This window comes from Myiozetetes cayanensis, unplaced genomic scaffold, assembly GCF_022539395.1.
Source record: "Myiozetetes cayanensis isolate MyiCay16 unplaced genomic scaffold, myiCay2020 scf21, whole genome shotgun sequence".
NCBI classification, from domain to species: Eukaryota; Metazoa; Chordata; class Aves; order Passeriformes; family Tyrannidae; genus Myiozetetes; species Myiozetetes cayanensis.
Genome location: NW_026087423.1, coordinates 11,844,906 through 11,858,938, shown reverse-complemented (window position 1 = coordinate 11,858,938; position 14,033 = coordinate 11,844,906). Strand labels below are relative to the sequence as shown.

General features: G+C 44.6%; 2 protein-coding genes across 2 annotated transcripts in view; both read right to left on the bottom strand.

Annotated features, from left to right (window-relative positions):
* Positions 1-9,219, bottom strand: part of LOC126641456 (E1A-binding protein p400-like) — a 45,071-nt gene extending 35,852 nt beyond the window's left edge. The window contains 4 exon segments of the mRNA XM_050318177.1: positions 256-346; positions 6,193-6,869; positions 6,872-7,544; positions 9,016-9,219. Of these exon segments, the coding sequence (XP_050174134.1) occupies positions 256-346; positions 6,193-6,869; positions 6,872-7,514 (1,411 nt within the window). The 5' untranslated portion in view covers positions 7,515-7,544; positions 9,016-9,219.
* A 330-nt stretch (positions 9,220-9,549) lies between these two features.
* Positions 9,550-11,869, bottom strand: LOC126641707 (E1A-binding protein p400-like). The gene is made up of 4 exons (XM_050318694.1): positions 11,561-11,869; positions 11,164-11,300; positions 10,698-10,776; positions 9,550-10,217 (listed from the first exon to the last, which is right to left on the bottom strand). The coding sequence occupies exons 1-4, from the start codon at positions 11,753-11,755 to the stop codon at positions 10,116-10,118; spliced, it is 513 nt and encodes a 170-aa protein (XP_050174651.1). The 5' UTR covers positions 11,756-11,869; the 3' UTR covers positions 9,550-10,115.
* Between the last annotated feature and the right edge of the window lie 2,164 nt (positions 11,870-14,033).

The window sequence follows — 14,033 nt, the reverse complement described above, 5'->3', positions numbered from 1 at the left end:
TCAAGTTGGCCATCTCCAATCTTCTCGGCCACAACAATCAACCTAACAAAGTCTCCATGCCTGCCAAATCCAGGCCTATGTACTGTGAGTGGAGTGCATCCTTCACACAGCACCAGTCACAGTAGATAGTCCTGAGGATCTGGCAATTCCCGAGGTGAGGCAGAACTGGATTGCACGAGTTAACAGAACAGTGGGCTCCGTTCACTGCTTGGAAAAAAGAAAGAACCAAAGTGCACCTGTGCCTGTGGGACGTACCTGCTGGTGCAAGGGCCTGCTGCTGTCTCTTAAAAGCTTCAATCTCTATGGTGCTCACAGCCCCCGTTCCTGCAGTCCCTGTATGCGTTTGCTACAGGGAAAAGAAAACAAACCACAGAAGTTCAATCTGTAAATGGTCTGACAGCAGGGTATAACTTACAAACGGATCTAAAGAGGCCAGCAAAGAACAAATCCTTCAGAACAGCTGTAGGAAAGGAAACAAGACTCATTCAGTATCTGCTATCAGGTTTTAGATGTCCACAATGCACAGATATTCGTTGTTCAGATTAGATTTTAAAATGGGAACTAAACTGATGAAGTTGGTTACACATATATTTTATATATACACACCTACATTTTGTTAAAATTGATACCAAACCCAGGAAAATGGGATATGCAAAAAAACCCCAGTATTTTGTATTACTTTTTTTTAATAAATGGAAATTTTCATTAGTGTATTACCTCTGTATGAAACATCAGTAACACACAACTTAATTCCCATCCTGAAAACAGTTTAAGTTTATTGAGTCTCTACCACTCTCACACTCTGGATAGAGCTCTGTGAGAGTCACCGTTGAAATATTTCAGGAAAAACTGCTAAAACTCAGAAGATGGAATAAAAGAACCTCAGCCAAGTTACACAAGTTCCAATTCCAGTTTTCCAGATGCCAGACTGGTACCTGTTTGCACAGCTGGCAAAATGAGTACTGTGAATAAAGTCAGTGAGGAGAAACAATATTGCCATAAGGGTAAGGTGACATCAGAGATCACCAGAAACTACTCTTCATTTTGTCTGAGCATAAACAGCACACAGGCTATGAATTTACAAGCCTGGAAGAGCAGCACTGATACTGAGATGCAAAAGGAATCACTGGGGTCTGATCCAGCAAGCTTTGAATTTCACTTCAGTGAGGTTACACAGTGCATTCAAACTTTGTTTTGAAATCACTACATTTAATGTTAGTAATGATGGCACAAATCAATCCTAGAGAATCCTTTCAGTGGCAAACACAGGTGGTAATTTACATGCAGCATCACTGAAGCAAGCAAGTTTGGGTATATGACAATTTTGTGCTCTTTGTATCCTCAGCATACTGGCAGGCACTTATTAATGTCCATCAGTGTTTGTGCAAGTCCAATCCTTTCAGTGAGTTTCCAAGTCATATTTTTAAATTCTCCTCAATATTTTGCCATGTTATACCCGACATTCTACTGCAAAACTTAACATGAGAAAAGGGCTACTCCAAAAAATGTCTTAAGAGATTCCATCAGAAAACACTCCATACTTTAAAAATGCCATATTTTATGCATGACAGTCTCCAGGTCCTAGGAAATCAGCTAATTTAGCAATCTAGTTCTCGAAGTGTAATTATCTGATGGTGAGAGCCTTTGCCATGTCGAGTTACAGAAAGGGTTGTGAAAATTTTTTATGACAAGATAGCAAAGGCAAGAGTTTCCTGTAAGAATCTTCCACTTTATTCACAGGTAATAATTCTCTTCTCTAATTTTTAATAGAAATTTTACCAATGTAAACTAAACCTACAGAAGCAAACATCAGTCTGTGTTGAAATAAACTACAGCAGTCACATCCTGCACCTTCAATGCTTCACCAAATGGTATTACCACATTGACACAGACAATGTCACCTACAATGACTGGGTTTCAAACACTCTTCTTGAGCTGAATGTTATCTCATGGCACTCAGACTCAATCAATAGCTCTGAATTAATAACATTTAATCTCCTTGCTGCTGTGAGGGCATTTGTGGCCACTCCAGAGATACAGCTACAGCCTTAAGATGTAAATTTTGGTTTTCAGAATCTCTGACTTGTGCTTGTCCCTAATGGTCACAGTTCACTGCCATCTCACACTCCACAGGATTAAGTTTTCAAATATTTGCCTTCTCACAAGGCTGACATGCAGCATATTTCAAGTCCAACAGCCACTGTCTGGCTTGGACATTCATAGAACTTTAAAAATCCTACACTTGGACATTTATAGGACTTTAAAAATAAGTCACAAGAACTTATTTTGTATAATGCTACTGAATTAACTAACAAATTCAGCTTATGTCCCATTTGCATCAAATGCTTTCTGAGACATCAGTTTCAGAAAGTACACTCTCCAAACTCCCCTTCAAATGCCATTTATCTCACCTGCACTCTCACTCTGGATGAACACAAACTCACAGTTTCAGGCTGTATTTCTATTTAGGATTTTGGACTGACATTTTCTGAAGAATATGCCTCCCAGCTGTCTGCATTATCACCATGTCATTTAGGAGAGACACTTCAAAGAGCAGAGATGTTATGCCTTTATAAACTGGAGTCACATACACACTAATATTAGACTAAAACTGTCCCAACTTTAATTAAAACACCGTAGCTCTCTGGAGGTCATGATTATGCAGCACACCCCCAATAATCATTCTGAGTGCTGCACTTATGCACTCAGAGTTGAATGGGGATGCTGATTGGGAGACATTATTTCTCTGTAGACAGTTGCAAAGAGACTGATGGAAAGAGATGCTGCTTTCTGTTAGCAGTTTGTGCTAAAAGGCCATTATCACACAGAGTTTTGTACATTTTTAGCATGAACCGGTTCCTCTGAAGCTGGTCTGAAATGGTACAATACTTTCAGGAGTAGTTCACTGCTGTAGCTACAGAGTGATAACCCTACTCACCACAATAAACAACCTGATACAATATTACATGTTTTAAACCTAAAGTCTGACTACCTGAGGAGCCTTGGAAGATGTGTCAGTACTGGCCATCAGGAAGAGCTCAGTGCAAGTCCCTTCACCACACAACTCTGTTCAGCAGCACAGGGAACGTGCCCTTGGTTACACACAGGAAACACAACCCATTTCATAGCTCATTGAACCTCCATTTTCCAAAGCCTGGATAAAGGCAGTGCAGATTGTACAGCTGAATTAGGGTATGTTATTCTCAGAGTATATATCAATGGTGGCTGGGTAACAGAGCTGAAGGCAGCTGCATAAACTCACACTACCCTGAATTTAAAAGTTTCATCATCATTAATCCATAATAATTTGCACTGATTATCACATTTCTTCACTTTCTTCATCATTCCCTCGTGAAAAAAAAAAGAAAAAAATCATTAAAAAGGACTTATATAGTAAAAATAAGACCTTCTGTTTCTTCTTCCCAACGTTTACAGCAGAGCTAATGGAAAGCAGTTCATTAGTTAAAAAAAATTGTGTCAGAGGGTTAGTATTGTTGTTCAAAACATTTCAGGGAAGGCAAATCCAAAACCTTCTGTAGCCACACTCAAAACCTTTAATACATAAGGGAAAAAAAAAAAGAAAAGAAATTTAGAAGAAATCCACAATTACAATGCCACAGACAAAGAATCCATATTATCACTACGCAGAATGCACAAATGAACCAAATGCATTAGGGAAACAAAAGACAAACAAACCAAAGTGAAAACATTCAAGCTGAAAGTTAATGAAATAAGCCAGCAACCTGGAGACAAAGCTTTAACTTCCTCAAGGCTTCAGTTATACTGATGCATTTGAAGACTGCAAAGGTTTGTTTTGTTTTGTTTTGTTTAGATGATAAGGGATGGGCTTTTGGGAAAATTCTAATTCATCTAAGAAATATCAAATCTGAATGAAGAAAAAAAATCTGGGATGAAACTACATTTTAGAACCATTGAAAAGTACCTGAAATGGTTGCTGCTGGGATGAAAAAGCAGCAGAAACATTTGGAGGAAGCTGGGTTGCTATAGCGACAGGAGTACCAGTCTGCCCATCCTTTCCTGTCACAACCTTTACCTGAGAGAAATATTTTGGGAAAAAAAAAAAAGAAGGGAGAATCATTTTCTTTTTAAAAGTTTTTCTTCTTTTTTTTTTTTTTTTTAACTGTTCAACACACTCTTTTGGTACTGATGGCACCTCGGTGAAGAGGGGATAATAACTAAACCACCATCAGTGCAGCTTGGTTTGAGCACAGCCTGTTTTTAGAGTTCTGTCTTACTTTTAATAGCAGAACAGAGCACAGCCTTGACTGCTCGTAGTGACTTCTCATTTGTCACTGGAAACCTTTTCTTAAATGCAGTTAACATAAAAGTGTGGTTTAAATTTAATGATTGCTGCTGCTAACGGACAACAAATTAGCATGACAGACAGTTTGAACGTAAGAGAGCTTCAACATTCATTTAAGCAATGAGCACAGCCACCATTCGCTCTCCCCTCGAATTCCCAAAGGGATCAACCTTTCCAGGCAAGGGATGAAGCGCAGTTGCTTTAGCAGGAAGTGATAAAGAGGGGGGAGGGGGAAATTAAACAGAAGACGACAAAAAAAAATACAAAGAAAGAACATACTCAAAAGATGTCTTAACACTGCAGAAGGATTCATCGCTTGAAAACACTCAAAGACTTTTGCTCTTGCGTTTTGCAGGATTCTCCAGCAGTTACAGGGACAAGTGGCTTCCACAAACAAAAGAGGATCTACCACGGGAAGGCAGTGAAGTACAGCAAACTCCAAACACCGAGGGGCAGAGCCTCAGCCGATGTAAAGTGTAGCAGCACCACCGGCTTCAATGAACCTGTACAATTCACACCCACTAAAGAGCCCTCAAAATGTGCAGATGGGGGTTAAAAATACCTGGTACTTCAGCTGACAAACATGCAACCCAACAAGAACACCTAAACAATTTGACAAAACACGAACCAGGTGAAAAAAAAAAAAGTGAATATATACTGCCAATAAATTACAGTAACAGGCTTGCTTTTATGTTACTATATATAGGAAGAAATTATTCCTTCAAAATTAGCAATAACTATCACAAGCAGAAATATATTTTTCCTACTCAAGAAGTTTAGGCAACAAAGCAGTGAACAAATTAAACTTCAGCTGCTAAACTGTTAAAATTTCCCACGAATTCCAACCAAAGATAGGACTGCTAATGACTCACGCCTAACAGTCATCAACTTTCACTGATTGCACTCATTATCAACAGGTATTCAAAGCAATACAAGTTTCTTTACGTAACAGGCTTGCTTCTTCCACAAACTGGCAGCCCGTAGAAATTTTCACAAATTTTAAAAGGTATTTCTGAGTGCCAAGCGATGCAGGGGCATCACTTACACCTACCCTGCTGCAACCACTGGCCATGTAGGCTCATGGGCAGGCTCTGAGGCAGCACTCACAGGGTGCCGGGGGCCAACAGCTGCACAAACAGGTACAAAGGTGCAGGAAAAGCTGCAGAGCACCTTGCTGTGGCAACTTTGTTTCAAGTCCTTTAACATTATTAAACAACGGATTCAAGTTAGTTGGTAATTTAAGCACTTGTTAATGACCAGTCTGTAAATGCTGGTTGTTCAGTGGTTCAAACCTGCACAGAGCTCCAGGGCAGCCTCAGTAACCTGATTCATGACCATGGACATTATGATTCACATGCTCCCTCTGATTAATTAGATTAATTCAGATTTTTTTGTTGCCACAGCAATACTGAGCTTCAGTAACATCTACCTAGTCACACGAGTCAAATACAAGTCAACCTCTTGAAACCCCTTCTGTTTGTTCCTTTTTGGTTTGTGTAAGCCTAGGAAGTGAAATTTAAATGACAATTCCTAGTCATGTCTATTCTGACAGTTTAAATCGGCTTCCACACTAATACCACCTTTATTAGTGTGCTACTAACCAGGACAACAAAAGCTCCTTTCACCTCCCTACTCTTTTCTTTCAAACACATTTATTTATCTAAGAGCACACTCAAACTGACCCATCGACTCACACTACCTACGAGAACTGCCTTCTCTCAGGCCACCTATTAAATGAAAAACTGCCATACTTCACCAAGGAAAACTGAATTTTCAGATCCTGTCCCATTCTTTAATACATCACAATCCAGATGTTAAAACTTCACCTAGGGTTTTATTCCAAAAACGTTAACCAACACATTTCTTACCTCATCGTTGATGACCTCGGATTGTTCTTCTTCTTCTTCCTCCTCTAGATCCAAGTCATTTTGCCTCAGGTATGCCTGGAGTGGAACACAATGTTTCTTCTTGAAAGCTAAAAAGTCCATCATATTCCCTTGAAGATGTTGCAGGAAAAACAGTTCAATCAAACATTCCTTAAAAGTTTCCTTAAGAATTTCCATCTGCTTATGGTGATGATCCAGACACAGTTTCCTCATTTGAGCGGTCTCTTGGTTGGCAGGAGGAATCTCCTCCAGCTTTTTGGGTTGTTTTTTCACTGCTGTGTTAGCTGTAGGAGTAAGAGGAAGACTCGACAGCCCCTGTGGCACAGTGGCCCGTGAAGGACTTGTGGGAGGAGGAGGTGATGTCATCCCAAACGCACCAGGTCCTCCAACTCCCGCGATCAATCCACCAGAAGTCCTGTCAAATCCGATGGGTCTACCCAGCTGCTGCCCTTGAAGCACTTGCTGCTGCTGTTGCATGAGCTGCCCTTGGATGATATTGCTGATCTGGGGTGGCAAGCTGGTCGTCGTAATGTGGCCCGGGCTGGTCAGGGATTGCATGTTGGCCCCGCTGGCCACGGGGCTCTGAGGGCCCAGGTGGTGGATGGTGCCCCCAGACTGCGAGTGGGGCTGCGACAGCCGGCGCTCCCTCACCGTGGCGGCGCCCCCGAGGATGGAAGCTGCACCTGCGCGGCAGCTCCTTGGGCAATCTGTGCAATTCCCGGCCCCTCCTGGTACACGAAGTGTCCCCCGTTGGAAGGGCTCAGGCTGATCTGTCTGACGAGCACACTGGCATCCACAAAGCCCCTGGTGGGGCTCTGGCTGCACATGCCCAGGCCGGGGCCCGGCGTGCCGGCCCGGACGTTGGGCAGCGTCTGCACCGGCACAGGGCTGGGCTGGGTGGGGCTCTGGGACTGCACCTGCTGGGGCAGCGGGGACGTGACCTGGATGTAGGATGGGGATCCATGCTCGAACCGCCTCTGCTGGGGGCTGAACTGGAAGCTCGGGGACGTGGGGTTGGGCAGCGGCAGCGGGGTCAGGGTTATCTGCTGGTTCCCCGAGGCCACGGGGCCCACGTTCTGCAGCGTGATGTTCACGTTCTGCCCCGCCACCGGGCTCCGGCTCATGATGAACTGCTGGATTTGGTAGCTGGGGGACTGGGGGGCAGATGGACTCGCAGAGGGCGCAAAGGAAGCTGCGGGGGACTGGGGTAGATTTGCCTGTTGTTCCTCTCCCTCACTGCCTGTGAAGGACCTGGACCTCTGGAGTTGGCGCTGGGCATTCTGAGGACCATTACCATGGTGCATTCTCACTGATCTAGGGTTTTACAGCACACTCTAAAGAAACACACAAAAACAGACATTCAGGGAAGGTAAAAACACTTCTGTAGCTGAAAATACTTAGTTACCATTAGAAAGCCTACCTTGTAGCAAGAACTCACTTATTGTGGATTGGCAGTTCCTTAAAATGTTTCAAATAATTCAAAACCCTCAGCACAGCTAAAGCTCATTTAAATCCCTCATACATTTCTCTAGTTAACAAAGTGCTATTGAATACTTATGATATAGAATATATTGTAACTATGGCATACATCATAACTAAGGAATATCATAATTAAACAATGATACACTCCCCTTAGCCAGTTAGAATGACTCCAAATAAATAATAATAAAAAACAAACAAGACTTTTTCCCTTCCTGTGGAACTTCAAGAATCAAGTCTCCAATATCAAATACATCTACTCCTTTTTTTTAGCTTATTATTCCCAATGTTTCAGTGCTTTTGACTCTTAACACAGAGTTCCTGTAAACATAATTGCTCACAACATATAGTCCATTGCTTCAATGAAAACTAAATATTTAAAAATGGACCAAGTATTCAACTTAAAAAACTTGCATCGTGAAAAATCTCCCTACCAAATCATCTCCATGCATGAAAAAGTACCCCACTTGATGCTTAACTCTGCCTTTTCTTTCCCTCAGAACACTTAAAGAGACTAAAACTAACCGAACCTGCACTGAAAACACTTTATTAAGCCAAGCTACCCAAAAACCAAGAAAACGTTCTGGCTTTCTATTTCAATCACAGACAAACAAAAATCCCACTGACAAGCGCAGACAGGTCGATTCAGGCTGAGAGTCACACAAGCAGTGAGGAGCAGAAAAACGAAACCTGATAATTTTTTTATTTTTTCTTTCTAATCAAAGTCTCTCTCGCATTTTGAAAGCGACAGTTTCGCTTTTGGTATTCCAGCACAAACACACGCGTAAACAAGCGAGTGCTGCCTCTGCGTTCCTAACTCCGAGCTGCCTGCAAGTGGCAACAGGCAGCGGCACCGCGGCACTCCTGGGAAGCACTGCTGGGAAGCGCGGGATGCAGCGGGAGCTGCCCAGGCACGGAACACATCACACCTCTCTCTGCCCCGTCCTGGGCTGTCCGCTCGACCCTGGCGATGGAGATGCTCCCTTGGCTGCCCGGGGAGCTGCAGCGGGGCTGTCACAGGGCTGGCAGCGGCGACAGGAGGGGCCCAGAGCCCGGGACCTGCCGTGCCAGGGGCTCATCCCGGCGGGTCCCGCTGTCCCGCCCCGGGGCTCATCCCAGCGGCTTCTCGCCTCTCCCGCTCCCCGGAGCTCAAACCCGAGCGAGCTCCCTCCCTCCGCCGAGCGCGAAAGGGAAAAAAAAAAACAAAACAAACCACTCTTTACAGGCCCCCTTTCCCACAAGGTTTAACAGCAGCGCAATTCCTGGCGGTGCTGCGGCTCTTTCGCAGCGCCGACACCAAACAATTAAGATTCAAACGATACCAACCTATCGCCAGCAACAAGCTCCCATTATTCTAATCGCTCGCGCCTCGCCAACACTCACGGCTCCAGCGAAAGCACCCAATTAATTACAGGCTGGCAAGGGGAGGTCGCGGAGCGGCGGGATCGCCTTTTGTGTGTGCGCGGCGCGGAGCGGAGCGGGGGCCGCCCGGGCCCCGCGGGGGAGCACCGGCCCCGCCGCCGCCGCTCGGCCCTGCCCGCGCACCGCTCCCCCTTCCCCAATCGCGGCCGTCCCCCGGGGCTCGGCGGGCGGTGGGGGGGCTGTGGGGGAGCTGAGGGGAGGCTGAGGGGCCGCACTCACCGCCGTCCCCGCTCTCCCCGCGGGCCCCGGGCAGGACGGGCGGGCGGGGCCGCCGCCACCAGCGCCGCCGCCGCCACACGGAGCGGGCCCGCCGCGCCTGCGCACGGCCCCGCGCGCCTGCGCCACGCGCCGCGCCTGCGCGCCAAGGCAGGCGGGGCGTGAGGGAAGGCTCCTGCCCTCCCCCCGGGTATGTCGCGATAGGAACGAGAGGCGGCGACAGGACGGCAAAAAAACCCGCGTTTATTGACAGCGGAGTGTGGGGGGAAGTAACTTGTGTGCGGGCAGGGCTGTCCTTCAGGATTTGGTCTAAATCAAGCACAAGGCTTGCGAGCTCCAGAGAAGGGCGGCGGGGCCGGTGAGGGGATGGGGCGCAGGTCCTGTGAGGGGCGGCTGAGGGGGCTCAGACCGGAGAGGGGGAGGCTCAGGGGAGACCTCGCTCTCTACAACTCCCTGACAGGAGGGGGGAGCCGGGTGGGGATCGGGCTCTGCTCCCGGGGAATAAGGGACGAGAGGGCACAGTCTGTGCCAGGGGAGGTTGAGGTTGGACATCAGGAAGAAGTTCTTCACAGAGAGAGTGATCAGACATTGGAATGGGCAGCCCAGGGAGGTGGTGGAGTCACCATCCCTGGGCCCTGGAGGTGTTTAAGAAGAGACTGGATGTGGCACTCAGTGCCATGGCCCGGTTGACAAGGTGGTGCTGGGTCAGAGGTTGGACTCAGTGATTCGGTGAGCTCACAGGACTTCCCCTCGCTCAGGACAGCAGAGACCTGCATTTGCCCCTGTGGTTATTGCTGGGTTTGGATTTGCTCCACCGTTTGTTCCTCTTCCTGCTGCTGGCCAGGTTGTTGCTCCTGCATGGGAGAAGCTTTTTGTTCTTCACTCAAGACCTGCGACAACAGAAAGAAGTGGAAGGAGGGGTCACAGCAAGAGGCGTCTTTTTAATTGTTTTAATTCTGAGTAGATAAACATCACAATTGTTACTGTGAATTTATCCTGAAATTAATTCCTACTTGTCTCTAAACCAATAACTGCAATCAAAAGTTCTAACATGACCAAAAAAACCTTATTTTATATAAATCAGGGTTGGCTGCTTCTGACTTTGCTGAAATGCCCCAAAAATGAGACAACTGCAGCAGAATTGTAAAGGAGCATGTCTGGAACAGAGAGCTGAGGCAGTGAAAGGGGATTAGGCAGCCAAAACCCACACAGAACAGTTTTCAGTCTTTCAAATACCCTTGTTATATTTTTCCTTATTAACAGGCTTTGCAATTGTTTTTACATGAGAAAGTAATTGAGAAGATTTGGAAATGAAAAGACTTTAAAAGGTACTGAAAAGAATGTACCGAGTGGAATTCACCTGAACAGACCTTTTCCTGCACCGTCGAAGGCTCTGCACAGGTGGAAACAACCCCAGACACTGGTAGGAGATTATTGTAGTTCTCTGCACTGAAAGTAAATGAAGTAGCTTAAGGTAACTGAATTTTGTGAAGCTATTTTAATATCATGACATTTTAACTCAAAAGAATTTTAAAATTCTGGAAGAGGAATGTGCAGTTAAGATCTGACACAGCTGGGGATGAGCAGGGAACTGGTGCGTCCCATGGAGCAATGCTGAAGCACTTCAAGCTTTCCTTTACATCAGCACAAGCACAGATTTGATTCTCTGACACTAACTTAAGGCTAAAAGTCATCACAGAGTTTTTGACAAGAGAAAAGCCCCTGTGAAATACCCTCTGTGCTTACAAAAACGAAAAAAAAAATTCCCCAATCAGGCCACCGGAGGGATTTACTGTTAAATCTGGGAAAAAATATTGACAGTAAAATTAAACTTACAGAAACCTATTTGAGGAACTTCTTTTTCTGGTAGTCGTTGTCAGCAGCTCAAAGTGATTCATATAGACTTGGGCACGCTCAGAATCTTGGTCCTTAGCAGAGGCTTGTCTAGCACGAAGAGGATAACCACCTGTGTTCTGGGACAAATAGAGATTCAAGGCTTGGGGACCAAAAATAAGTGAGCATAAGTGTCTCAAAAATCACACTTAACAGTAGTCCTGACTGAAGACAATTCATATCCTGCCACTTAAAAGTTAAAATAAACAGCTCCCCTTCCTTATTTTAATACACTGATAGTGCAAAATGGTCAAACTGTCACAGCATTGAAGAAATTCCTGTTCCTAAGTAAAAACCCCCAAGTCTTCACAATGCAAAGCACATTTCAATTTAAACTCACCTTTCCCTCTGGACCTGCCAAGGCTCTTAGGTAACGACTTTGGCATTGCCTTGGGGAGCGATAGACGTGGTTGGAGGAGTTAACCACGTCGCTGACAAAGTCCCAGTTTGCTGTCCGTGCTGGTGACACAACAGCCAGCTTTAGAGGAGCTGTCCATGACTGTTCCATGGCCTGAGGGGCAGAGGGAAATCCCATCTGTGAAACGTTTCAATTCAGCGCTCTTCCTGTGTGCACAAACACGTCTAATCCTGCACAAAGCAAGGCCTACGGATGCTGTACTAAACTTGCAAGTAAAAACTTTCTGAAGTCAACAGAAACTTAAAGTACCATCTTACTTTTAGCAGTGCCACATCTTCAGCAATCAGCCACGCAGGGCCATCCTGCCCAGTGTCTGCAGCTGAGCTGGTGAGAGCTGACAAAGGCCTTGCAAAATACATTTTCTGTGGTACCCCGGGCAGGGCCTTCTGAGCTTGGCTCTTCTGCCGTGTTTTCATTGTTTGTGGAGTCACTTGGTCAAACAGTGAAGGTGGAGGAACAACCATCCTCCCGTGGCAACGCTTCTTTCTCTCCCCTGGGGCTAATTGGCAAAAGTTATTACCTCCAGTGAGAAAGCAACTTTGTGCACCAAGATCATGACAGAAAACCGACAGCTGCGAATCACAAAGAGATTCTTGCAGAAGGGTTTTTGTAGCACTTCACACAAAAATGTGACCACACCCTCCCATGTGGTTTGGAGTCCAAACTTACGGGACAGCTCTGATCTCTGCTGCTTCCACGCCCTCCTGACAAAGACGGGGGGCAGCTCAGACTCTGGAATCGGGGTGCTGCTGTACATCAGGCACAGGACAGAGTCGGTGTAGACATCAGCATGATTCTCAGGTACAACAGGGGGAGTCCAAAGCTTAAAAACAAACAAACAAAAAAACCACCCCAACGTCAGCAACGACAAAAAACTCCCCAATCAACAGAAAAAACACCAACCCACAACCCACGGTCTGCCACGAAAGAAAGTATTTTAGATAAGGTTTCCTTCATATGAAATAAGAGCTGCTGACTTACAGGCATTATTTCTATTTCTCCATCTGGTCCTTCACTGACAAATTCCTGCATGAGAAACAAAGAATTTTTGATAGCTCAACACATCACCCAGCCCAGAGCCCAGCATTTACAAACATACCCTTTTTCACAGTAACTACAATTTAAAAATTACAGTAGAAAAAAGAAATCTTTAAAGGAATTACTCTCAATTTCAAGTTCACAGTTATGTATCAATTACCTTGATACATAACTGTGAACTTCCAGTTGATGTCAACCTACCAACCCACAGTTCTGCCAAACAGCAACCTGCTCTTTACAGAATTAAAACTGCTCACAGAGTGACACTTTCATTTCAAGAGCACAATAATTGTGCAAGGACTCAAGCCCAGTGCAATGCAAACCCAACAGACATGTCTAAAGACGTGGTTCACAGTGATAATAAGTAAACTTCTTTGAAAAGCAGGGGCTGCAGATTGATGGTACCGTGTTATAAGCGTCCTGTCTGGTATAGGTTAAGAGCTCCTCTCTCACTTCCTGCTGAAATTTTTGTTCTGCCTTTTCCAGCTCCTTGGCATGCTGATATTCCCATTTTATATTTGCAGTTTTCAACTCCTTTTAGGAAGAAAATTTGTACATTTTAAAATATTACTATTTTTCACACTAAATACACTAACAGCAGTAAATTGCCACTGATTTGAGTCTCACCTTTCATAGGCTAACAGTCATAGCAAAGTTAGTTAAAATGAGATTTTATTCTTGGTTAAGACTCTCATAGCAGTAAAGGGAAATATGTCTCCCTTTTAATTAGGAACCAGTGGTGTTTTCAGACCACAGTCACTTTGAGCAAAATTTCAGTGCTCAGAACAAAACAAAACAAAAAATAACCTGACAACAGCTAGAGTTTTCTATTTTGTTGTTATTAGTTACTCAGAAAATGAAATACGGTTGCTTACCTTGTTGGCTTTCTGGCTCTTTTGATCATCCAAAGTATGACACAATTCCAAGAAATTAAATGCATAATTTTCAATTGGCTTAAGCTGTTGAGAAAGAACATTTTGACACATTGCTAGTTCTTTAGCCCTTGAATTAGAAACATATAAATAACAACAAGCAGAAAAACAGCCCAACCAATAAATATTTTTATTTTGGTTGCAAATAATGGCACCGCCATTTAAGGCAGAAAAGATATATAAGGACAAAAAAACATGACTAGAACATGACTAGTTCTGACTCCTCTGCTCCCATCCCAATGGTGCCACTGAAAATAGGCTCCAACTATTGGCTTCCATTTTCCTAACTGGAAAAAAAAATAAAATCCCACCCAAGTTGTTACAAACGCTCTTGAGTGGTCATTAGTAGCCAAAGGGAAAAAAAGACAATCCAAATCTGACAGAACTTAAGGAATGCTGTCAATAGTCATGTAATGGTTAAGAAG